Consider the following 27,026-nt stretch of genomic DNA (forward strand, 5'->3'; position numbering starts at 1 on the left):
TCTTCACATCATTCACTTTCCCTCTCTTTTCAAGGGAGTCATTACTTCCCAAATGTTTTTCTTCTTAGAGGCAGTTATAAAAAAGTAGTTCAGTACCCCAGCTATTTTTGAATCCATTCATTTAATGATCCTTCTCATTTGTTAATAGGTCTACTTTCCCTCTAATATTTATTTTCCCCTGATATATTTGTAAAGACCCTTCTAAATCCCTTTAATGCCTTTTGCTGACATTAACCCATTCTGCTTTTTTTTTCACTTTTTTTTCCTTACAAGCCCCTTAATCTGACTCTGAGAATTAATCTTAATTCTCACTTTTCCCATTTCCAGTGCCATGAGTGACATGCTGACCAGTAAAATCAGGACTCTTGCTTTGGAAGGAGGAAATGGGGTTTATTGTAGAAGATATATTTGTATATACAGTAGTGAAAAATGTTCAAATTAAAGTAATTTATACGTGATAAGATTTCTATTAATTTATGCATGTTTAATTGACTATCGTATACTGTTTTGTGCAGTGAGCAGAATTTATAACAATGCATTGACTATAGAATGTCTATATCATACTTGCCAGGAAATAAAGCAAGTTAGGACATTCACTAACAAATAGGAAAGGAAACCAGACGTGGTTTTTACTTACTATGTCCTTAATACTTTCTGTTAAATGGATTTACAGACAGTGGCACTAATACTATATCTTCTACTTCTACACCTCTACCCTGATATAACGTGCCCTGATATAACATGAATTCGGACATAATGCGGTAAAGCAGCGCTCCGGGGGCGGGCGGGGGGCTGCACGCTCCAGCGGATCAAAGCAAGTTCAATATAACATGGTTTCACCTATAACGTGGTAAGATTTTTGGCTCCCAAGGACGGCGTTATATCGGGGTAGAGGTGTATATAGTTGTCTACTGCTATTTGTGATAGTAATGTCTGGGACTGTTGAGCTTGCTTTAGTCTCCACAGACCATGACAACATTTTCTCCTTTTCTCCTAGGCCTGTCCCAGGTTCTCTGTCTTCACTACTACATCTACACAACCGACAAAGACAGCCCATGCCTGCCTCTATGCCGGGCACCCTGCCCAATCCTACCATGCCTGGATCTTCTGCAGTACTAATGCCAGTAAGTTATTTTATTTTAAGACTGTCTCAGGCATTATCAGGGGCAAAGATCTACCTCACCAAGATCCAAAATGGAGAATTCAGAGTTTTGTGTAATTTTGTGCTCATTTACGCGTTTTACACAGATGTAACTCAATTAACTCCAGTAGAGGGTCTCCTGATTTGAACCACTTTATGTGATTCTAGAATCAGGTCCTTATTCTTTATTAGAATTTGTTGGGCCCTGATATTGAGTTTACTTACTGGTGTAAATCAACAGCGTCTTCATTGAAGGCAGTGGAGTTACATAATTGTGAGATTAGAATCGGGCCCTTACTGGACAAAGCACATGCACGATGCTAATTTAATCTCAAAATAATTACTCACCTACTGTGAGGAGGTCAGTCAATAAGAAGTAAAAGTGATTTATTTTTCAGAACCAGCAATTGGCATTTGCTGTAGATATGGACCCAATCCTACATGGTTGCCCTTGCCCTCAGCTCCCATTGACTTCAGTTACCCTTCTTGCAAGATGCAGCCCTTACTTTTCATAGAATTTTAACAGCCCTGTTAATATAAAAACTTTTGGGAGACAAAGAGCAGAAATTAATTAGAGAGGGTTAGAAATAATGGAATAAAACACTCATACATCACTGTCCTGAATGTGTTCATTTTGCAAGGCTGTCTGAGAACTAATGTTTGTGCTGTTCCTAAAATAAAAGTATCCTCCTCCACCTCTTGGAAGGGAAGAACATGCCATTTGTTTTGTGCATGGTGGGACAATGGTGGGACTGCGGGCGTGATTCACGCGACAGATTTGAACTCTTATTTGTGTTAAGTCTTCCAGAAATGAGAGTGTAGCAGCACTCGTCCTGGGAGGACTCCAAAGGAGCCCTAAATGGGGTGAATATACCTTTAAAGTACAGCTTATCATCACATTCAGGGGTGCAAATTGCTCCCACTTCACCCACAGGAGTGAATCCAGTCATCTGTTGCTAAATGGAATAAAACATTGAATCCTACCACATCTCTTTTCACTGAAAACATTAGAGAGAAGCAGTTTTAAATGGTAAATTCTCCTTGTTCCAGCTGTCTTTTGAATTTGTCAAGGTACTATAATGTAGTGAATTTAGCTTACAAGAAGAGTTCTACAGGGTTGTAGGGTGTTTTTGTTTTGTTTTGTTTAGACCCCAAAGCTTCACTAACATAACCTGGGATATAAGGAAAACTCCCCTTGATTGAGCAGTCCCAGAGAAGAACAAGAGCCCAACTCATGTTCTGTACACTCTATATCATGGATTTTTATTTACGTTTTCAACAAGCTGAGCTGGGTTGCAGAAGCCACAACTTTATACAGTGATGCTTTTAAAACCACTTATCTCAGAGTTTTGTTATACTAAAAGGCGGGAAATCATTACAAAAAAAGCTCAAACCTGGGTGGCTGATATGTTTGTTTTGAAAAGAAACTCTTTTTTTTAATGGCTTTTGAGAAAAGCAGCATTTGTAGGACAGATTCGGAGAATAAGCAAATATTATAAGCAGTTCACAAAACAGTTTTTTGAGAGATGACTCAAAGAAATAAAGCTGGGTCCCTTTGAAGAGAAACTGAACATATGCCCTTGAAAATGTTTTTAAACTTTATTATATTGTCTAATTTGTTTTTCTTTTTTTCTTCCTTTTAAAGATGGAGCGACAAATGTCGATGAACTCCAGTATCATGGGGATGCAAGGCCCAAATCTCAGTAACCCGTGTGCGTCACCCCAAGTCCCTCCAATGCATTCAGAAGCCAAAATGGTAAAAAATAAATGATTACAAATCCTTTTTTATATTGTTTTTACACAGCAGTTACCTAGAGCAGTAGGCAAGCATTGCTTATCTCATTCTTAGTCATGGATCATGTGATCTTTATCCATGCCTGTAATTGGTTGTTAGCATACATGCACTTTCAGATGTTACCAGTCTCCATTGACTCTGGGCGAGATGAATTTAAAGAGAGTGGACCATGTGATCCTTACCATGTTTAATAGGAATTTTGGTGCAGATGTGTGGAAAATCAGCAAATGGGCTGGCTGGTTCTGTGATGGTGTCTGAACTTGGGTTAAAAAATTGTAAGTAAACAAACACTAGAGTAAAGAGGTCTGGTGTGATGGGCATGGGCATACTGTCTGATTTTTTTCTAGGCAGGCATGTGGCATCTAGGGGTGATGTCAGAGAACAGTGTTAGGGCACAAACTGAACAGTGCTTGGAAAATCAAGATTATGTGGTTTTTTTTTTTCTTGAGTGCAACTGATGAGGTTAGAGCAACTGACAAAGTGATAATTTGGACAAAAATGATTTAGTATTTTAAATGAAATAGTTACTTCTAATCAGTGCTTAATCTGGCCTTGCTGCATCAGATATGAAAGTAAAAAAAAAAAATTGCTTGAGCCCCGGCACCTCTTTCATTACAAATTAAGCACTGCTTCTAATGTTTCCTGAAGTTACTGTGATGTGTGTATTGTGCGCTCAACCCTCCCATGTAGTATGCAGAGGATTTATTTGTGAGAATGTCATTAGCATTGAGTTTGTAAGTCCCTCAGCCCCATACATCCACTTCCAGTGGAGCATACAGTAATAATACCCCATAGCTGTGCCCATCAGCATATGCTTACATTATAACTGAAACATTAACATTTTGTTTCAGTCTTGTAATAATTGTTTGATGGCAGCTGTAAGTGTAAAGTCGCAGGTTGACGGATTAAATATGTGGGTGCATTTCAAGATACTTTTTGTCTGATTGTCCTTTCATCCCCATTGAAACCAGAAATGAGCTCATTGGAGTTGGTGGAATTACACCAGTATAAAACTGTAACACATGAGCAAGGAGACTCGGGCCCCCAAAGTTTAATGTCTCATATACCCTTAAACCACCACATGTTTATATTTCTTAGTTTGATTAGGAGATATAGTGTCTGTTTGTAAAATGATTGTCATTCATCCCAAGGCAAAGGAAAAGGTGTACCTGTCAGTTGGTACAGTATACGCAAGAAACCCTCTGTGTATACAGTTTAGAACCAGAAAACATACAAGGTTTTCCTGTCTCTATTTTCTTGGTCATGATAGGTCACACATTCACCTCACTATTAGTTTGGGTTAGACTGTTAACCCAAGCTTTCTTAACACCCATCTACAACCACACTCTGTAAACATGCAGCCAGTTGGCCAGAAGAACAGATGTAGCCAAAAATGCTGGCTACTTCAGCCAAGCAAAATCTGTGGTCTAGAGTTCTTTCTGTGCCACACAGTAACAGTGACATGCCAAATGGCAACAGCATCTGCAGCAGACCTTGTTAAATCTTTTTGGAATAGGCATGTGTTTTTTCAACCCAAGCAATGTTAAGCCAAACCAAATACTCCTTGGCTGAATAAATCCAAAACTGGCATCTGTTTTGGAGACTGAAGTTTCTGCCCACCACCTTTCCTCTCCCTCCCCCTGTCCACCCCTACTTTTTTTACTGAAATTGTGAGGCTACTTAAAACAAAATTAAATTATTGGTACATATGGTGAGAATTCTGTGCTGTAATATCTGAAATTACACTTTAAAGCAGATTACTCCTTAATCTGAAGAAATCTTTTTTGTCCTGAACTCTGATACATAAAGGTATTGCTCTGTGAAATCTTCCTCAGTCTGAGTTGGTAGCAGGTCCAAGACATTGCAAAACAAAATACCTCCCAAACAACTCTTGATGCCTCTTCCCCTTGCTTCTATGGGGCTTTCTGCCCCTCTCTCTTAGAAAAGCAGCAGCACAGGTATTAACCAATAGAACAGAGGCACCAATTACAGACCTTTTTGAAAATTTACTTCTGTAAATATTTCACATTGTGTATTTAGATTATATGTTACAGTTAACAGAAATATAATGAATGCATGAGAAAATACACATATAACATAACATCCCTTTTCATTCACCCATTAGGAATATAAATCTACATGAAAAAATAGAATAAAGAAAGAAAACATAGGAAATATTTAGAGAGAAACATTCCTTATGACTTAGTTAATGGATTGACAATCTGCATTTTAACTTCAGTCTTCTTCACAGTCTTGTTGTTTGTTCTTATTAATACACATGGCAATCTTCTTCCTATTCAAAGACCTGCTAATGTGAGGTGTTGAGTACCTCCTGCAAGTTGAAGTCAGTGGAAGATGAGAGCACTTAGCATCCCAAAGTATCGAGCCCTATGTTAGGAATGAATTTCAGATTTCTTCACAATTTGTTAATGCTATTATCAATGATGCATCCAGCTCCACATATGTGCCATTTTGCTGGTTGCACTCTGAGTTATATACATCACATATACTATACAAAAGTCACTGAAGCAGCCCATAGTAACTAGAGAAGTGTCAGTGACTGGGTCTGAGCCAACAGCTACTGAAGTCAATGGCAGCTGGATCAGCACTCATATATGTAGTTGACTGTTTACTTCTCAACACAAAGGGGTGCGGAATAGACTCCACGGTAGTCTCCTCTTCAGATATGAGACATAGATGTCATCCAAATCCCTCTTGCCTTACATGGGACTAGCAAGATATGGCCCATAGTCTAGACATAATGGTGTTTAGGTCTCTAAGTGATTACCTTGCTCCTGTAGAATATATGTTCATAAACGTTGTCACTGTAGACAAATAGCATATATGAAGATTTTTCAGTACAGATGTCAAACTTCACCATGATAACTTCTCCAAAGTCAGTTTGTTGTGGGAAATGGGAACAAAGGTATAATTTTTAAATCAGCTTTTTCTTTCTGCCATTTAGGGGAAGCAAAATCCAGTGACGTAATGTTAGATTTTTTAAATTTTTCTTTAGATTAAAATATATTGCTTGAAATATTAATCTGCTGTACCTAATAAACCAGAATGGATTTAAGTTATAATCACAAAAATTTACAATTTATTTTATATTATGTCTTTCCTTCAGAATATTACATAATGCTTTATAACTGTCTCAATTAATGAATGAATGATTGAACCTCTACATTAATATTACTTTCTTGTCAGATTCAGAGCTAAAACCCCAGAAAGCACTGACATTATATATTTCCCCCTCCTAATGAGGTAATATGTATCTTTAAAATCACTAGGTAAAAATGCATGAAGTGTGTCTAGCATATGAACATGTAGTTAAATACACTAAAGGTATTATGGACCTTAAATTGCCTGCTCTATCTTTACTATCACATTAGCTGCTCATGTACCATATCTGTAGCTAATTGAGTTTGCAATTTTAGAGACAGTCATATTCAAACCTTTGCTTCGCCCCAGTTCTGATATCTTGTGAACCACCAAGGTCAGAAATGAGTAGTACACATTGTCCCATTGGAAGTCTGAAAACCAGATTGCTAAGAGTTTACATGATTGGGATAGCTGCTATTGTAACACTGACAGACCCCAATCATCACTGGGTGGGATTGACCCTGGGACCTCTGAAGCTTAGTGTATGAGCCTCTGGCTCTTAGCTAAGGCTGTAGCAGACTCATCAATCTCTAGCTAGGCCAGGTGCCACTAGGGGAGGACAGAGTGCCTCACCACGTGGGCATGAGTTACACTATCACAAGAATTTTTAGAGCTGGAACTAACACTATATGTACCATATGAAAACTTGAAATGCAAGCTTTCAAATGATGCAAAGCATAATCTCTGACTCTGTGACTTTACTGGACTATTTGCTGCATTCCAGAATTGGAGTAGAGGATGAAGAACAGGTTGCTACTCAGAATGCCCTGATTTTAAAATTATTTTTTCAATGTTTTTCATATTAAATTTCATTTTATCCGATGAAAAAGTATGTACATAGTATATTAGAAAAGGAAAACCCAGTAAGCCAATAATGTTCCTAATTATAATGACAATACTAACCATATTAATTGGGTCTGATATAATTTTTCTAAGAAATCTTTGCGAACTAATGGGGAAGAGGAAGGACATAAATTGTGACACTTTTCAGACGTGGAAAATATTACAAAGTGTTTGCATTTTAGAGCTGAGATTTCAAAGCCACCTAAGGCTTGAGTATGCTGTTCCCAATGCAATTAATGGAAATGGAACATCTAGATTCTCTATGTGGCTTTGAAAATTTTAGCCTGGTTGTAGATAAGTCCCCCTTTCCAGCAGTCTTGTGGGGGTCCAGATAGCTATGTGTTCAGTGAAGCTATCAGATGTGAATCTGTACAGTTTCTCCATAATTACAGAGTTTCAAATATGTTGAGAAAGATCGGCTCTGAAGGTAGGAGTCGTCGCTTCCATTTACTTACATGTTGGCTTTCTGAGTGACCTATTAAGTTCTGTGCTGCTTCAGGTGTCATAAATAGTACCGGTTTCCTCATCCACAAAGAGTTATGATGGCCCAATTAAGCTAAGTGGAAAAAATGTTGAATTTAACACTCTCTCTGTTGTCTGATGTTTTCTGCATTTAATTCAATTCGGTTATTGTAGCTACTCTTGAACATGGAAACAACAACTCCTTATGATATCAGTAGCATCTTGGGACATGGCTGGTCCCTGGAGATTGTCTGAAAAGGAAAGCACAGCAAAGGACAAATCCTGGTCTCAGTACTGTAATTTTTCCATGTTGACTTCAGGTGGGAGTTTGACATTGGGAGTACCTGCAGTAACAGATCTATTAAAGTTCTAGTTTATTGTTAACATTCCATGGCACAGCAAAAATACTGAAATAAATTGTTTAATAATAAATTAGTGAATTCCTGTGCTTTAAGTTTGAATCCACCAGGACTAAAATCACCTTAGTGGACCAATAAAAATTCTTTCATGGACGTAAACATTTCTAAGCACTGGCACAGCACCAGTGATTGGAAAGAAAAATGTTTTCTCTCTGCCAAGCCTTCAACAACAATTTTTCACATGCCCCCTCAGAATCTAGCAGAGAAATCTAGGCAAGACAAAACAACAGTAAAATGATGTCTTGCTTTATAGAAAGATCCTGACAAACTATTAGATGGTACATTTTCAAGGCAGTTCAAAGGTTAAGAAGTGTGCAGCTTCTGCAGTTGTTTACGTGAATTGCACTTTTCAGTCTCCACTGACTTTACTGCAAATATATCTCTTATTATATGACTTTGCATTTTAAACTATGAAAAGCCAACTTTCCAATGCGATATTGCTCTAGCATTCAAAAAGTTCTGCAAGCAAAATTCAGTAGCTTTTCCTGTAGACGGTATGTTTTCCTTGCCTTGGAATATTTAACACCATGGATAATATAAAACTATGGGTAAAGCTAGCCATATTTAATTTTGTGTACTGAAATGAGACTATATACCCATCAGGCCTAAATACTGCATTATTGAACTAAAGTCAATAGAAACTAAGCCCTCAGTAGCTTGACAAGTGAAATCGAGGAAGAGCCAGTTTAGTTAGTCATACAGTCATACATATTGAATATTTAATCTCATTTTTACCAAGTGTGCACAAAGTGTTGCCACAAGTTATAGTGATTCTTAGCATTTTTTCTTCTTTGTGTCACTTTATCTGCAGTGATCTTATTGACTATTTGACTGGAAGAGCTTGGATTTTTATTATGTTGTTTCCCTTTATTCAGCTGGGTGTTGAAATGACCTCTGTCTCCCCCCATACTAACTACTCTCCCTCCCTTCTCTTATTCCCTCTCTCCACCCCATCTGTTTTCTCATAGGATTTACTGTCTTTGCAGATTTGTTTCTCTTTCTCCATCTTCCTTCAGTGTCCACCCTGATTTTGTAACCATAGCAATAAATGAAATACAATCCCAATATTTGTGTGCTGTACCTAGCATCTAGCCAAACACATGAGCTGCTGGTTCTTGTTGTTGTATTTGTTGTACGATACTAAAGACTTTTATGTGATGCATGTGTGTGTATAGACTGTGGTAGTCTGGTTCAGAGCTCTGCCTTTCAGACAAAGTCCTGTTCATGTAAACTCATGTATGTGTCTATCTGTGTGTCTGTGGGAACTGGAACAAATAAAAGCAAATCCTTGTGTCAGTGAAGCCAGGAAAAAAGGAAATTATAAAAAAATTGTTGTGTTATGGGGAAGTTCTGCGTCACAGAGATATACTTCAGTCTTTTGCTTGGAATTTGTATAGCTTTCACTTTCCAAGATTTTTGCAAGAGTCACTAATAATGGAAGTTGTTTTGCACTTTGGACAGGTCTGCCGAAGTCTGGCATTCACTTGGGATGTACAGTAAGTCTCCCTACAACATAAATGCTCTCAGAGGCAAGGGAAGATATTTAATACAACATGAACAGCTCCAGATTTTATCAGCCAAGGAAACTTATTGTACCATAAACAAATCCTCATGTTAAACAGCAAGTTAGAAAACACTTTTCTTCACTATGTACAGTTTCTAGGCTTTCCCTTCTTGTGTCTCTCCCTATTATTATATTATGTGCCATGTACATTTTCAAAGCTCTGCACAAACATTAACTAATTTTCATCTGGGGTAATTAAATGTTGTTACAATGTTGTAGTTTGGGAACTGAGCTAGAGAGGTGAATAGAGTTGCCTAGGGGCACACAACCTATTAGTGGCAGAGATGGCGGGAGGGGGGAGGAGTTCCTGGCTTCCAATGCTACTGCTCTCTGGATAGAATTTACTTACAGTTAATATATGCACAAGTCATGTATTTTATCAGCATAGTTGGGCTTAGGAGACAGTTTACACATCCAGTTCCAGAGTGGGTCTGGGGGTCAAAGCCAAATGGAGGTGGGAGTTTCAGTTTGGATTCAATAGCACTGAAATCTTCTGAACTGCTTTCATGAGATTTTGGCTCAAAGATACAAATGTTATAGAGTAGTTCTTCTTGTGAGATTTTGGTCATCTTCAATTATGAAAGTTTTGTGAGATCAGATTTCCTGATGCTGTGGGTTCACCATTTTGGACTGAAATCTTATGAGAGCACCTATTTTCGTAAGATTTCAGCCACATCCAAATCAACCCTGGAAAATCATTTCTTTCCAGTTTTGAACGTAACACAATCTTGAAGTCACAGGGGGTGGGTGTGGAGGAGGGAGGTATTAGGATCCAAGGCTTCAGATCCCATTCCCCTGCAATATAAAAGTTTTTAATATTTGAGGTTTCTCTAGAAATAATAAGTGTTTTTAGTGTGCATATCCATCCATGACAATTTCTTTAGGCACTGAGAATGTAAATGACAGACTAGGGACCGAATGGCTAGACAGCAGTTCTACAGAAAAGGACCTAGGCGTTACAGTGGACAAGAAGCTGGATATGAGTCGACAGTGTGCCCTTGTTGCCAAGAAGGCTAACGGCATTTTGGGCTGTATAAGTAGGGGCATTGCCAGCAGATCAAGGGACGTGATCATTCCCCTCTATTTGACATTGGTGAGTCCTTATCTGGAGTACTGTGTCCAGTTTTGGGCCCCACACTACAAGAAGGATGTGGAAAAATTGGAAAGAGTCCAGCAGAAGGCAACAAAAATGATTAGGGGGCTGGAACACATGACTTATGAGGAGAGGCTGAGGGAACTGGGATTGTTTAATCTGCAGAAGAGAAGAATGAGGGGGGATTTGATAGCTGCTTTCAACTACCTGAAAGGGGGGGGTCTAAAGAGGATGGATCTAGACTGTCCTCAGTGGTACCAGATGACAGAACAAGAAGTAATGGTCTCAAGTTGCAGTGGGGGAGGTTTAGGTTGGATATTAGGAAAAACTTTTTCACTAGGAGGGTTGTGAAGCATTGGAATGGGTTACCTAGGGAGGTGGTGGAATCTCCTTCCTTACAGGTTTTTAAGGTCAGGCTTGACAAAGCCCTGGCTGGGATGATTTAGTTGGTGTTGGTCCTGCTTTGAGCAGGGGGTTGGACTAGACGACCTCCTGAGGTCCCTTCCAACCCTGATATTCTATGATTCTGTGATTACTTATGCCTGGTCTACACTAGTCTGTTATTTCGGAATTAGCCGAGTTAATTCGGAAAAAAAATGATTCCGTCCACACAACCAAACCGTTTTTTTTATTTAAAGGGTTCTTTAATCCGATTTCTGTACTCCACCTCGACAAGTGGAGTAGCGCTTAAATTGAGATCACAATCCCGGGTTAAAGGTATTATGGACGCAATTCAATGTTATTGGCCTCCGGGAGCTATCCCAGAATGCTCCCTTGTGACCGCTCTGGACAACACTCTCAACTCCGATGTACTAGCCAGGTGGGCAGGAAAAGCCCCGGGAACTTTTGAATTTAATTTCCTGTTTGGTCACCATCAGCACAGGTGACCATCAGCACAGTTCATCATCCTGTTTGGTCACCATCATCACAGGCGACCATGCAGAATCCACCATCACAGGAGATCACGCAGTCCTGGATTCGCAGAATCCACCATCACAGGAGATCACGCAGCTCCAGCATGGTCCGAATGGGAGGTACTGGATCTCATCGCATGTTGGAGAGACGAGTCTGTTATGGCAGAACTGTGTTCCAAAAAAAGGAACGCAAATATGTACACTAAAGTCTCCAGGGCCATGACAGAAAAGAGGCTATTCCAGGGACACAGAGCAGTGTCGTACAAAAATCAAGGAGCTCAGGCAAGCATACCAAAAAGTCAGGGAGGTGAGTGGGTGCTCTGGGTCACAGCCCCATACATTCCGCTTCTACCATGAGCTGAATGCAATTATGGGGGGTGATGACACCACTACCCTACCACTGTCTGAGGACACCTGCAAGGGGGGAGTTGCATGGAGCGAGGAGGAAGAGTCATTGGAGGATGAAGAGGAGGAGGAGGAGGACAGTGCACAGCCGGCAAGTGGGGAATCCATTTCCCCCCCTAGCCAGGAACTGTTCTTTACTCTGGAGCCAATAGCCTCCCCCCACTCCCAAGGTGGGCTCCCGGACCATGACCCTGGAGAAGGTACTTCTGGTGAGTGAAAGCCTGATTGGAGCCACATGGTGGGGGATGGTGGGGGGAAACCCAGTCGTGCTGGGCTGTTCGCGCTTAGTTTAAAGGGCTCATCCCTGCTCAGAGCCTCATCGGAGCCACGCGGTGGGTGCGGGGAGGGGGTGGTGTTGTGTGAAGCGATCATCCCAGAGAGCCCGCAGGCCCTCCTTTTATATGGCAAAACCACCAGGCATTGCTTGCTATGAGAAAGGGGGCCCAGCAGTTTGAAAGCATTGAAATGAATGTAGAAGAAGCAGAACCCTGCGTGCCCCTAGGCTGCCTGCAAGCTGAATTCTGTTGCCCAGCCATGTGTGATAGCTTACTCACACCAAAGTGTCCCCTTTGTTCTCTGAAATGTATCTTTTAAAATACTACCCTCCCCTTTTCTCCTCCCTCAGATTCAAATGTTTCAACGCGGCCCCTGTCTACTCCATTCCAGAGGCTGGTCCAGATTAGAAGGTGGAAAAAATGAACTCAGGACAACATGTTCGCTGAGCTCATGCAGTCCTCCCGCACTGATAGGGCCCAGCTGAATACATGGAGGCAAACAATTGCGGAGTCCCACATAGCATTACAGGAACATGAAGAGAGGAGGGACGCACATGATGAAAGCAGTCAGGACCCTGTGGTCAAGCTCATGGGGGAGCAAACTGACATGCGGATCTAATGTGGGAGAGGCAGCAAGACCACAGACTGCCGCTGTAGCCCCTGTATAACCGCCCTCCCTCCTCACCAAGTTCCATAACCTCCTCACCCAGACACCCAAGAACACGAGGGGGGAGGCTACGGGGACCCACACACTCAACCCCAGAGGATCGCCCAAGCAGCAGAAAGCTGGCGGCATATTCGATCTTTTGATTTGGTTTCTGGACTTGTCCTTCCCTCCTCCTCCACCCCCCTAACCCAATATCTACACACCCCTCCCGGTCTACCATCGGATTTCTCTCAATGTGTTGTGCAACAAATAATAAATAACAGTTTTTAAACAATTTTGACTTTATTTCCTTTCATATATATAGGGGGCAGGTAACTTCAAGAGAAACAAACACAACTGTCACACCGTACCCTGGCCAGTCATGAAACTGGCTTTCAAAGCTTCTCTGATGCGCAGCGCTCCCTGCTGTGCTCTTCTAATCGCCCTGTTGTCTGGCTGTGCGAAATTGGCCACCAGGCGAGTTGCCTCAACCTCCCACCCCTCCATAAATGTCTCCCCATTACTCTCACAGATAGTGTGGAGCACACAACAAGCAGCAATTACAATTGAAATATTGGTTGTGCTGAGATCTAACAAAGTCAGTAAACTGCGCCAGCGCGCTTTCAAATGTCCAAAAGCACAATCTACCACCATTCTGCACTTGCTCAGCCTCTAGTTGAACTGCTCCTTACTACTGTCCAGGGTGCTTGTATACAGCATCATGAGCCATGGCATTAAGGGGTAGGCTGGGTCCCCGAGGATAACTATAGGCATTTCAACATCCCCAACAGTAATTTTCTGCTCTGGGAAGTAAGTCCCTTCCTGCAGCCGTTTAAACAGAGTAGTGTTCCTGAAGATGTGAGCGCCATGCACCTTTCCCGGCCATCCCACATTGATGTTGGTGAAATGTCCCTTGTGATCCACCAGTGCTTGCAGCACCATGGAAAAGTACCCCCTTGCGGTTTATGTACTGGCTGCCCTGGTGCCAGGGCCAAGATAGGGATATGTGTTCCGTCTACCCTGGATAGCAGCTGGTCAATGATTGCATTGGCTACTTACAGCACAGCAGCCCCTACAATAGATTTGCCCACTCCAAACTGATTCCCGACTGACCGGTAGCTGGTCAGGCGTTGCAAGCTTCCACAGTGCTGTGGCCACTCGCTTCTCAACTGTGAGGGCTGCTCTCATTTTGGTGTCTTTGCGCTTCAGGGCAGGGGACAGCGAGTCACAAAGTTCCATGAAAGTGGCCCTACGCATACGAAAGTTTTGCAGCCACTGGGAATAATCCCAGACCTGCAACACTATGCGGTCCCACCAGTCTGTGCTTGTTTCCCGGGCCCAGAATCGGCGTTCCATGGCATGAACCTGGCACAATGCCACCATGCTCTCCCAATTGCCACATGCCGTGCTTCTAGGAATGACTTTGTCCATGTCCTCATCAGTATAGTAATCGCACTGTCGTCGCCTCCTCCCCCGGTTTTGCAGGTACTGCACATACTGCTGGATAATGCACGAGGTATTTACAATGGTCAAAACTGCAACAGAGATCTGCGCGGGCTCCATGATTGCCGCGCTATGGTGCCTGCAATCCTGGAAAAAGGGCGCAAAACGTAGGAGGTCTGTTCGATTCAAGATGGCCGATAAAAGGCAGTAAATGGTTGTCTTCTGTAGCTTTCACGGAGTCGGGAAGCTTGCTAGAGCTGCAAGAGCGGGAGAGCAGAGTTTGCGGCGGAAGCTGTGCGGCTCAGGTCACAATGGCCGAAAAACAGCGGGGAATTGTTGCCTTCTGTAGTTTGCACGCAAGCCCAGGACAAACAACATGGAAAAATTAGCTAGCGATGCAAGAGCAGGAGAGCAGAGTTTGCGGCGGAAGCTGTGCTGCTTGGTTCACGGTAGCTGAAAAAAGGTGGGAAATGTTTAGATAAAAGAGTAGATAGAAAGACGAGAGGACATGTGACATGGATTCATAGTACCAGGAGACAGGCGGTGCACCGTTCTGCACTGTCTGCCGGCAGTATGGCGTCTGCCATAGCTTTCACGGAGGGAGGAGCGAATGACGGCACACACCCAGAAACACCCGCGAGAATGTTTTTGCCCCATCATGCACTGGGAGCTTAACTCACAATTCCAGTGGGCGGTGGGGACTGCAGGAACTGTGGGATAGCTTCCCACAGTGCACCGCTCCGACATTTAATGCTAGCCTCTGTACTGTGGATGCACTCTGCCGAATTCACGCGCTTTAGTGGGGACACACAACACCAAATGTATAAAATCGCTTCCGAACATTCGAATAGAATAAGTTTGAATTAATTTTGTACTGTAGACGTACTCTTAGTTAGATAATAAAATTTGCAAATACAGGCCCCCATCCCACAATCAGCTGTACCAAGGCTCAGAATGATACCCCTGTGCGGCTTATTGTAAGTTAAGGGCCATAGTTCAAATACAGTTTAGAAGTTAAGTTTGAAGGGACATTCATACATTTCTACCCCTCTTTAGTTTGATTCTTTCAAATATGGACAGTGACGCTTTCCAAAAGTGAGAGGATTACAGACTGTCCTCCAGATGTTCTGTAGAGCAGCTTTTCTCATTTATGTTCAGCTAGTTATCAAGGAGGTCATTTGAAATTCCTTAGACAGACTAGGTACCCCACCCTGGAAACAGTTGCATAGCAAACTTTACTGTGCTACACTTGCTGTTTTTACTAGCAAAACATTGGCCCATTAAATGTTTATCTAAGATTTTAGTGTATGAAGTGCCATGAATAATGTTTTCAAATGTGTGTTTCAGGCAGACTACACAGTATATGGTGTAGATAGTTACATCCTCTGCATAGTGAAATATATTTGATTGCCTAGCTCTGTGGGAGTCAAAGTGTGGTGTAGAGAATTCTAGTGACACTGTGACCAACAACCACTCTCATCTTTATTAGGAACATTTTATTAGCATGCAGGGGACTGTAGCCTTTGTAGGTCATGCCTCTGTTATGGTAAAGGCAACTACAATTTGTTTCATTTCATATAATTAGCTGGTGTCTTGGGCTCCGGGAAAGTTGGCAGTATGTCTCTCAGATCGTTAATGTCTGGGTGCCCCATGCCTCTCTAATGCTGTAGGGGAAGGGTAAAGGGTATGTCTGGTATACTTAGGAAGGTTGATTGAATGGCCCTAAGTCCTTTAAGAATAATGGTTGATTAAGTCAGTCTCCTTTTTTCCAATATTTGTATAATTTCTTTATATATATATATATATATATATATATATATATATATATATATATATATCTTTATATATATATATATATATATCTCTTGATATATATATATATATAAAGTTTTATGCACACTATTGAAACCAATCAGGACTACACTGGAAAATGTTAGAAAATAAAGCTGTTCTTTTAAGATAGCTTTACTAGATGATTAGTTAGATACTATCAGTGGGGATGTACTTTCGTTGATAATTAAGTTCCACTTATTAGATCTTCATGCATCCAAGTTAAGGGATACCGACAGGTGTAATTTGGCCCCATATTTAAGTTGTGTTAAAAATGAGATGTCACAAAAACAGAGACAAATATAAATGTTTGCATGAATTTTATTTTTCAGTTGAGGGAAACAGTTTAGAAACAAAAAACAAAAACGACCACCATTTCCTGGTAGCATTGCAACCCAAACTTTGCAACATTGTGCTGTCACTTCAGAGCTTGCCTTGAAACTGACTGGATACAAAAGTGAAAGGGACTAGTTTGTTTTCATTTTCCAAACAGAGTGAAAAAAGGAAACAAGCAATATAAACAGTTTAAAATAGATTTTTTTGATTCCTCTGGTTTTGAGAATCTGAGGTGATGTTGGTGACATAGGGTAGGAATATTTTTTTAACGATATGGTTCAGCTCCTCAGCTGCTGGAAAGTGGTTTAGCTTCATTGACTTCAATAGAGCTATGCTGATTTACATCAGCTGAGGACTGGCTCATGTTTTTAACCTCACAAGGTTCCTGCAATTGACTGGGAAAGACTCCTGGAACCTCTCAGCACGAAGAAACATAGGATTTGCCCCCAGACACACACACAGGGAAGTACAGAAACAGTGCGAACACAGTAACCTGGTTATGACTTTGCTATGGAGACCCACATACATGGGCTAGGCTAACCTGCCTGCTGAGCCCCAGCACCAAACACCTGGGTTAACTGTGCAGTGAAGACATCTTTGACTCTGTTCTAACAGACAAACAAACTTTAGGAGGCTGAAATTGAACATTTTGCTCTAGATGTCTTTTCTTTTCATGCATTGATATTTTACCACCATCTTCAGTCATCTTATATGAAAATTATTTGACTCTACAATTTTCAGCATTATTTAATATATTTATTTATTATGTGATCTTTCGAAATAAATTCATTTGTGCAATTCCAAATAGACAATCAAAAGATTTAAAAATTAAAATAAAAATTAAAAATGTAACTTTGGACAGTTTCAGAAAATATTCATCTCTTTCGTGTCTGGTATTTGTACTGGCGAATAATGATTCTGAGCCAAGAGTTGCCAACTCTTTCTCTGAAAAGTTTGGATAATTCAAACTGTTACATCTAAGCCATATTATTCTGGAATGTTTAAATTAACCTAAAAGCCACCCCTCAGTGTATATACAAACAAAGTTCATTCTTCATTCTGCATCTGGAAATACATATGTAATCCAGTGCTGCTTTTCAAGTTTGCAAGAAATATTGTGATATTTTTATTATGGTATTTCAGTTCACACTCACACTAATGTGAAAAGTTTAGTAATGGCATATCCTCAGTACTGCCCTCAAGTGCCAAGGTTACACATGAAGCCTGGTGGGATCAAACAAATGTTTAAATATGTACTACAGCCTAAAATAGTCTTTACTAGACCCGAACAAATTATTTTAAATTATATAAATATTTTTAATATGTCTGGCTTCTGACAGAACACTACTATATACCAAAGTATGACATTAGCTGCCCTGTGCCAACTTTCACATTTTTTTCCAACATACTTAGCATCGTTATTGGTTCAGTCTAGAGCCCGCTTCTTGTACCGTATGTGGTTCAGCAAAAATGTTTGTGGAGAAGATAGACCTAAATTCTCCTACTAATGGAGACACAGATTTCATTAGGACAAGGGTCAGAATGATCTTTATTCTTGCTGCCAACATAGTGCTAAGTATAGAGATAAGAATGTGAAGTCCCAATTCGCTTTCTGATCTGATAACCATGTACAGCTGTTCTGTAGGCTGGTATGATGCATCTGTGCGTGTGTGTGTGAGGGAGAAGAGAGTATATATTCGGGTTCCTACAACAAACAACTTTATCTCATTTCATAAGTAGAGTGAACATTATCACCTAGGATTCTCTTAACTAGACCTTCCTGCTAAAGCCATGGTTTAATAATGGGAGGTTATTAAAATGTGGGAATTCTCAAAGCTTCATTTTAACAGGAGGCAGAGTTTTGAGATTTTAAGATGAATAAATTGAAGAGCTGTGTGTATTTCTTAAACCAAGTCTGTTGCTCAAATGGCTGCTTTTATATTTTTCTTTTCCAGAATGATTCATTCCTTGTGTTTCTGCTGCACATTCTTAATCTATATAAACACATATAATCTCTGCTTTTTTATTTATCTGGGCAGTGCTTTTTTTTTGTTAAGAAAGCATTTCAATCTCATGAAATACTTTAGAATGTTGAGGATCAATAACTGAAAGGCAAGGGTATTACCCAAAGCTCACTTATTAACATCTATCTGGGGTGACTTCCATTTACATCAACAATGGGAAATTTGTTCTGCTGCACCAATTTGTTCTGCTGAATCGTCTATCTTCTAAATGGTGTTAGTGGTGGATTAGTTTGCTGGGAAGCTTGATCTAAGTAGTGTTTGCATTAGGTAGTTGATAAAGGATTTCCAGAGGGAGTTTAAGGATTATGCAAATAACTTGTGAATATATACATCAGCACACAGAGAATTCATATAGGAGGCTTTCTGCTCCCGTGATGAAACTAGCAGCTATGGAGACTTCCAAGAACACTAGGATCTGTCACTTCAGAAAATTGGGTAGACTGCTCCATTTTAAAACTTTAAGAATTAAACATGTTTCTCTCTGATACTGAAAGGTTCAGGATGTCGTTATATTAATCTCAGTAGATTTAGGGATCACCTAATGCCCCCCCCAAAGCCCCACGTAAAATGGCTTTGCACAGAGCTATGGCAATCCAGGGGAGAGGACATGCAGAGGTGGACCACATGTGCAGCCCTGCCTTGGTCACTACGACAACCAGCTCAGGTATGGTGTATACTCCCTCAACTCTAGTGTGGTGTTATAGTCTGGTGAATCTGTGCAGTTTCCACTTCCACAACCCATTTCTTTTCCCAACTCATTCCTGCAGTGAAACCAGCCATGGGACATGACACTACATTACATAGAGGACTGTGAAGGCTTCAAAGCAGAAATAAGGCACTTCTGCCGCAACTGGGTCTTTTGGTGTAGAGGACCCTATGGGTCAGGCTTAGGTCCTACATCCCTTTAACCTGGGCCAGTTTAACACATAGCCACAAGAGCTCCATGTTGGGAGCCCCAGCTCCTGGAGTCGTGTGATCACATCAGAATCTCAGCTTTCATTTAAAAATAAGTACATTTGTTGCTCTCGTGGTTATGAAGGAAAGTTTGAGTCATGCACTGTTATCTTCCTGAATTTGCAGACTGCCTGAAACCATAGCTGTGAGAGATATGATCAGCCCAATGCATCTCAATGGTATGTTAATTCCCAAACCCACTGTTTAGTTTATATCAGTGGAGTGTTAACACCAACAGCTCTGGAAGGAGCGGGGGGGTAGCTGGCACCACCCCAGCAGAGGATTGCATGTGTGGCAGGAGAAGAGTGCTATGGGTCCAGCCCTCCCACCCAAGCAGATGACCCCTAGCTGCCAAGGTAAGTATTTGAGGGTTCTCATAAGCCATTTCTCCTCTCTGAGTGGAGGAGAGAGAAGGGGAAGATCCCTGCTGCTACTTCTGCAAGAAAAAGGAAGATTCGTGCCACTACCCCGGCCTCTCGGAGAGGGGAGGGGGAATCTCCTCACATCCACTACTCCAAATGGAGGATGGGATGAGGGAGTCTGGTGTATTTTAGGTTTTATGAAATGTCTAGAAAATTTTCAGGTCTCACAAAACATTTGTTTTGCCTCAGTTCAAACCACTGGTTTTCAGGGGAAGTTTAAATTAAAAAAAAAAAAGGTTCCAACCAAATAGAAGCCTCTGCTATGCAAGCAAGAACACTTCTTTTTGGCAAGTAATTTTTGTCCAGCTTCCACCTATAAGAGGGGAACAAAAATGTTTAAAGAAATATTCAGTAGCCCAAACCTCACATTTTTTCCAAGCTGTCTGGAACCTGTACCTCAAGTTTTGAATACTGCTTTAAATCTTGAATTGGTCATAAAATTAGCCAGCCCTTTTAAACTGCATAAACATCAGGAGATCAGTCAGGTGCAAGTGAGGGAAGAATGTGACTGTAACTCTGTGGATATGACCAAAACTTTAGTCCACTCAGTCCTGTTATGTGAATTTGTATCACAGATTAATTTTCTCTTCAGTATATATCCTTAAACAGCATGAAGCATAAAAATGACCCTACTGGGTCAGACCATCTTGCCCAGTATCTTGTCTCCCAACATTGGCCAATGCCAGACAGTGCCGGCTTTAAGAACTGCGGGGCCCGATTTGAATACCTGGCGGCGGTCCAGGACTTCGGCGGCACTTCTGCTGCAAGGGGTCCTTCACTTGCTTCGGACCCCCCGCCACCAAAATGCCACTGAAGACCCAGAGCGAGTGAAGGATTCCCCGCCGCCTAAGTGCCGCCAGAGACCCGGACCGCCGCCAGGTATGTAAAAAAAATTAAAAAATTAAAAAGGCACCTAAGGCGCGGGGCCCTCTTAGGCGTGGGCGCGGGGCCCTCTTAGGTGCAGAGCCCGATTCCATGGAATCGGGGGAATCAACCTAAAGCCGGCCCTGGTGCCAGATACAGAGGGAGTGAAGAGAGCAGGGCAATTATTGAGCGATCCATCTGCAGATGTTTAGTCCTTGGATGTTGGAGTCAGAGGCTTAGGGACACCCACACCATGGTGTTGCATCCCTGACCATCTTGGCTAACAGCCACTGATGGACCTATCCTCCCTGAACTTACCCAGTTCATTTTTGAACCCAGTTATACTTGTGGCCTTCACAACATCCCCTGGGCAATGAGTTCCATGGGTTGACCGTATTGTGTGAAGAAGTACCTTCTTTTATTTGTTTTAAACCTGCTGCCTATTAACTTCATCAGGTTAACCCTTGTTCTTGTGTTATGCCAACATGTCCTTATTCGCTTTCTCCACACCCTTCATGATTTCATAGACCTCTATCATATCCCCCCTTAGCTGCGTCTTTTCCAAGCTGAACAGTCCCAATCTTTTTAATCTCTCCTCATATGGAAGCTGTTCCATACCGTTAATCTCTTTTTGTTGCCCTTTTCAGTACCTTTCCATTTCTAATATATCTTTTCTGAGATGGGTGACCACATCTGCACACAGTATTCAAGGTGAGGGTGTACCATGAATTTATATAGAGTCAATATGATATTTTCTGTCTTATTATCTATCCCTTTCTTAATGATTCCCAACATTCTGTTTGCTTTTTTGACTGCCGCTGCACGTTGAGCGTATGTTTTCAGAAAATTATCCACGATGACTCCAAGATCTCTTTCTTGAGTGCTTACAGCTAATTTAGATCTCATCATTTTGTATGTAACATTGGGATTATGTTTTCCAATGTGCATTACTTAGCAGTTACCAGGAAAATTATTTTAAATTATATAAATTTTTAAAATATGTATGGTTTCTGACAAAACACTGACAAAAAAGTATGATATTAGCTGCCCTGTACATTAGAGTTCTAAAAATATGAGATGGAATTTTGTAGTTTCTTTATAAAGTAATTCTAAAAGGATACAGAGAGAGGACCTGATTCTCATTTACACTATGGCCCCTTTACACCGCTCTGGCAATGGTAAGGCATGTACATTTTTACAATATTAGATTTAAAACTTGCACACAATATTGGAAGTTTGCCATTGCACATTAGATTTTCTGGCCCTGATTCTCATTCACACTGTGGCCACTTTTACACTGTTTTGTGTCTGAACATGTGGAAGAAAACTTACACTGCATGGCTCCGTGCTCCTTTATAAAATCTCTCTCATTACACCCACAATATGTAATGTTAGCGTGGCATTAGTGAATACTATACCTGCCCACTTTAATCCCCACATGACATTCAATGTGTCTCCCTTAATAAATTATGTACTTAAGAAGCAATAGCAATAGCTGAGATTCTTAAGGCAGGAAGAGTCACATTACCAGAAGTACCAGAAAGGCTGATTAAAATTAAATTGTAGCAGACAACAGTTGTGTTACAAAGGAGGGCTCTATTACAGCCAACTCACTTTCTTAGCTAACCTCTGACTTATTTATTTCTCCTGCATGGTGCAGTCTGCATACTCTTTCTAGTTGTAATGAGCATTAATTGATTAGCTGGATCTATGAAGAGCTTGAGCACTAGTAAGTACTATCCCAGTGGGTACACACTAAATAGTTTATGAGGTAATTAGTATTTTAATGCCTTTTCTAATGAGCCTTTTCAGTAATGAAATCTCATGAGAATGTTATTGGTTCAGATATATTTCTTCAGACACAACAGAAGGTAAGCTAATGCTGTTAAGAGATTTTAAAGCTAGTTTATAAAACAGCTTCAGTAACTTATTTCTGAACACTTGCCTGATTCATTTTCCTTTATTAAAAAGAAGTGCAATCTTTATTTTTTTCTTCACTGCTGTGTAACTTGTACTCCCCTCTCCCCATGCTTTCTTACAATATACTGCAATTTCAAATACTTGAGATAATTTCTGAGGCTGTTAACTGATCTCTTTGACTCTTCTGTAAGTAAATAATACCATACTGTCTAAGAGTGTTGTTTCATATGTGTTCTCATCTCATCCTGGGGGAAAAAACCAACACCCAGTGCTTGGCTGCACAGTTACTTGGATTTATGGCTGGTGTCAGGTTTGAGAGAATGACCAGCCTTTACAAGGCCTTTCAATGTCAAACCAACTCCTATATTCTGGAAGCTAGAAAATGGCACAAAGACTGTGGTCACACAGGCATCCTTAGCAAACCTCCCCTTTCAGAGTTGGGGGACTTAAGCTGTTGTATCTTGGGGGGCAAGTACTCTGCCTGGCATTTTTTATTTCTAATGCCTAAAATAAGCAGCTGTATCAGAATTTTATGCAATTTGACTAAATATATTTGTGATCTCACAATATAGTGAGTGATGAGTAACACTCACAGGACCAAGATCTTCCAATACTGGCCAGGTAAAGATCATCTGCTGTCTCCACACCCTACCAGCTTGCAGTCAGAGGTCCCAATAGTATTGGAGAAGTTAAAGATTCCTGATTCAACTCTTAACAAAACACCTGCAGATCCTTGGGCCCAGATTCTCCCTGGAACTGTTTGTAGGGGCACCTCTGTGCATTGATCCTTTCCTCGGTCATGCAAAAAGAATCATCAGTTGCCTCTACTACTCTCTTACCTCTCTGCAAGATCACAGATCCATTCAGAGAAAGGTGGGAGGTGGAGGCATGCCCAGGCACTAGAGAAGGAAGTACAAGGGGTACACTAACCACATTCTCTAAGGTCATTGTGTATTATAGTCCAAACCCCTGACAGCTAAAGAAAACCCCACAGAATATTTTGGTGGAAATTCTGTAATGGAAAATGTGCAGAGATTCCTGTTCTGCGCTCAGTTTTTTCCACGTAGAGGAAATGATCTGGCCATTGAGCAATAAAAAATCTCTACTTGGTTTGAGGTTCACAGCTCTGGGTTGCTTTGCTCTAGTGGCCTTTGAGCTTTGTAGGAACCATTTTTGAGCTTTACTGGGGGCAGTTTTTGAAGTTACCAGGCGCCAATTATGAGTGCTGTCAGTGTGAAGCCCAATGGCTGAAGTAGGCTAGGGGGAACCCAGAGCAGTAGGCAAGTTTGTGCAGGTGATGATCAATCCCAATCAGAGGCAGACTGGGGCAATGGTCTGAGAGCTCACAAGAATCAGTAGCAAGGAGGTCCAATCCAAGGGATCGAGTCAGTGGGTGAGGAAGGCGATGATGGGCAAGTCAGTAAGGGAAGATCAGCAAGGCAAGGTCAGGTGAGGCTACAGAGCAGCAGGGCAGAGTCAGGCAAGGCAGTGGGGTGGCAAGGTAAAGTTACACAAGGTAGCAAGACAAGGTGGCTTCTTCATGTTGAGGTCTTTATATAGTCCGGGTATCCAATGAGTGTGCTGTTCCTCCAGCCAATCAGCATAGCTGCTGTGGGGCCACAGGCTGTGAGCACTCAGGCTGTTGATCGTGTGTGATGGCTCAGTGCAGCGTTGTGGCACAGAGGCTGGGGGGCCTTCTAGAGAGCCACCGCATGGCGTTCAACACCACAATCCTGACACTCTAATCTTGCTTTTTAACTTAATTGAAGCTAATTGTACATTTTGGGATGTACTGGAACAGTTTTATTAACTTGGTCAGAGAGTTAGTGTTTTTGTTTGAACTGCTTGAGTCATTGTTTTTGTAGAGACTTTTTAGTGTATGTTTGAAACCTGATGTATCAGTGGCATAGTGCGGACTACACTCTGATGTTAATCCAAAGTTCATTGAAGTCAGTCAGAGCCTGTCCATTGACTTCAATGGGCTTTCAGTCAGGCCCTTTATCTCTTTTTCCAGTTTTAAAAAAGAAAATTGTCTCTTGAAAAAATTCACCAGTGCTCAAGTTCTATTGGCCTTCTGGTTGCCACTGGATGCAGGGTTTTTAATTAGATTGGGCTAAACCGACCAGGGAAACCAAGTAACATCTGCATGATGAGCAAATTCTCTTTGCTCCCGAAAGAGCTTCTCAGATTTGTTTCCTTTTGTTTGTTTTTATTTTATTCTTTTATTAAACTGGTGACTAACATTTATGGACACAGCAGTAACTCTTTAATATTACCTGTTCCTGGTAGCTTGCGCATCGTCTGTTGTTTTTTAACTTTCCAAATAAGAGCCTCGCTGCTTACTTCAATGGGACCACTTGTGTACTAATTAGGCTAGTGCTTGATTACCTTGCTGAATCAAGATCAAAATTAGTAAATTAATGACTGTGTTGGCAATTCTCACAAATCTGAGCGTTAAAGGTGAAACATATAATAAGGAAGAGAGATTTAGGATGGGAAGAATAAAATCTGATAAAATCAGTCCAGGGGAAGTCAGAAATGGGCAGTAGAGTTATATTAGACAGGGAACTGCATATAGAAAATGCAGTTAGGGTGTATCTCACTCAAAAGGCTGTTAGCATTCTCAGATCCAGAAAAATTGTATTGGTATATAATTGAAATAAAGTAGCTGCATATCCCATTTGGTGTGGAAATAACATAAAAATCAGAGATGCAAAGCGCGTACTGATTGGTAGAATATGATCCTTCCTTTACAAGTGCCACCCCTTTGATTTGATAATGGCTTTACTACTGTGAAAAGAAAAGATTCCTGGCCTGTATTTGTAGATGCAGCTGAATCTACTGGGATCCCAACGTGGGAGCCACCCTGAGTACAAGGTTCACATTAGTCTCTGCTCCCTTTCACAGAATGCCAGAGTTTTATGCCAGAAGCTAATTAATGGATTCCGACGCCACCATATTAGTCTATTACTAAATACAATGGCTAGTCACAAATTATAGTTTATCAGATGGCTATGTGCACTAGGAAAACATTTGCTTAACACTAATAATTAGGCTGTTATAATAACAAGAGTTGTAGATTGCTTTGGAGCACTGAGACAAAATAACTGTAACACATTACTATTGGCAAAACCTGTCACCTCTGTAATAATAATGGAAAAGTAAAAAAAAAATCCAAATAATAGTCATCATTGCAAATACTGAACAATCTTTAGGGATGTGAATTTTCTTTATTGAGAGCCAAGGTATTAAGGTCTTAGTAAAGGGATATCTTTCTGACTGAGATTATGTTAATGATGGAGTATATGCTGGTTGACCGAGTGGATGCTTTGTTATTAAAACCCGTAACAGTTAAGTTAGTAGAAAAATCACAACTGGCAGAGTAGTTCAGCAAATCACCAGGCAGCCTGTGCTGCTGACACACTTTCGTTCTTGAGCAGTGACTTCATACCTTTTGCTTTTGTATTCTTGAAGAGGAACCCATAGCTCAGAGAGCCACTAGAAGCAGCGTGGTTAAATGAAACCTCAACAGTAAGCAACTCGTGTTACTGAAGCATGTCATTGTAATTTGGCACTAAGTCTAGCTCTGTGCCTGTGCTTTAGATTGTCATCCCATGGATACTGCTGCATACTTTCTGTATTTTCTTTCTTTTCCTGTGTTGTCTAGAAGAATAAGTGAAAAAATAAGTATATGCATTTTTGTTGATTTTACTCTCCGTTTTCTATGGTTCAGTTTCAGGAGCATGACTATTAGATGAATAAGGTTGCACACTTGTCAGAATAAAACTCCTGGTGGTCCATTATATCTGTTGTGTGGTTGGTAGGTTGGTTTGTTTTAAAAGTCTGCATGAATTCAGTGCAAGCAAAGGACTAAGGGCTGGTCCACACTAGGACTTTAATTCGAATTTAGCAGCGTTAATTCGAATTAACCGCACACCCATCCACACCATGAAGCCATTTAATTCGACATAGAGGGCTCTTTAGTTCGAATTCTGTACTCCTCCCCGATGAGGGGAGTAGCGCTAAATTCGACATGGCTATGTCGAATTAGGCTAGGTGTGGATGCAAATCGAACTTAGTAGCTCTGGGAGCTATCCCACACTGCACCACTCTGTTGACGCTCTGGACAGCAGTCCGAGCTTGGATGCTCTGACCAGCCACACAGGAAACGACCCGAGAAAATTTGAATTCCTTTTCCTGTCTGGGCACTTTGAATCTCATGTCCTGGTTGGACATCGGGGCGAGCTCAGCAGCACCGGCAACGATGCAGAGCTCTCCAGCAGAGGAGTCCAGGCAATCCCAGAATAGAAAGAGGTCCCCAGCATGGACTGACCGGGAAGTCTTGGATCTGATCGGTGTGTGGGGCGATGAGTCTGTGCTTTCGGAGCTGCGCTCCAACAAACGGAATGCGAAGACCTACGAGAAGATCTCCAAAGCCATGACAGACAGAGGATACAGCCGGGATGCAACGCAGTGCCGCGTGAAAGTCAAGGAGCTGAGACAAGGCTACCATA

The 27,026-nt window shown here is 41.3% G+C and overlaps 1 protein-coding gene across 7 annotated transcripts in view; it reads left to right on the top strand.

Moving 5' to 3' along the window:
- Positions 1-27,026, top strand: part of CREB5 (cAMP responsive element binding protein 5) — a 397,399-nt gene that overhangs the window by 300,825 nt on the left and 69,548 nt on the right. For all 7 annotated transcript variants that reach the window (XM_039526912.1, XM_039526917.1, XM_039526915.1 and 4 more), the window contains 2 exons: positions 998-1,124; positions 2,787-2,897. In XM_039526912.1, coding sequence (XP_039382846.1) covers positions 998-1,124; positions 2,787-2,897 — 238 coding nt within the window. The remainder of the gene's footprint in view (positions 1-997; positions 1,125-2,786; positions 2,898-27,026) is intronic.

The sequence above is a fragment of the Mauremys reevesii genome, linkage group 2 (genome assembly GCF_016161935.1).
Source record: "Mauremys reevesii isolate NIE-2019 linkage group 2, ASM1616193v1, whole genome shotgun sequence".
In the NCBI taxonomy this organism is placed as follows: Eukaryota; Metazoa; Chordata; order Testudines; family Geoemydidae; genus Mauremys; species Mauremys reevesii.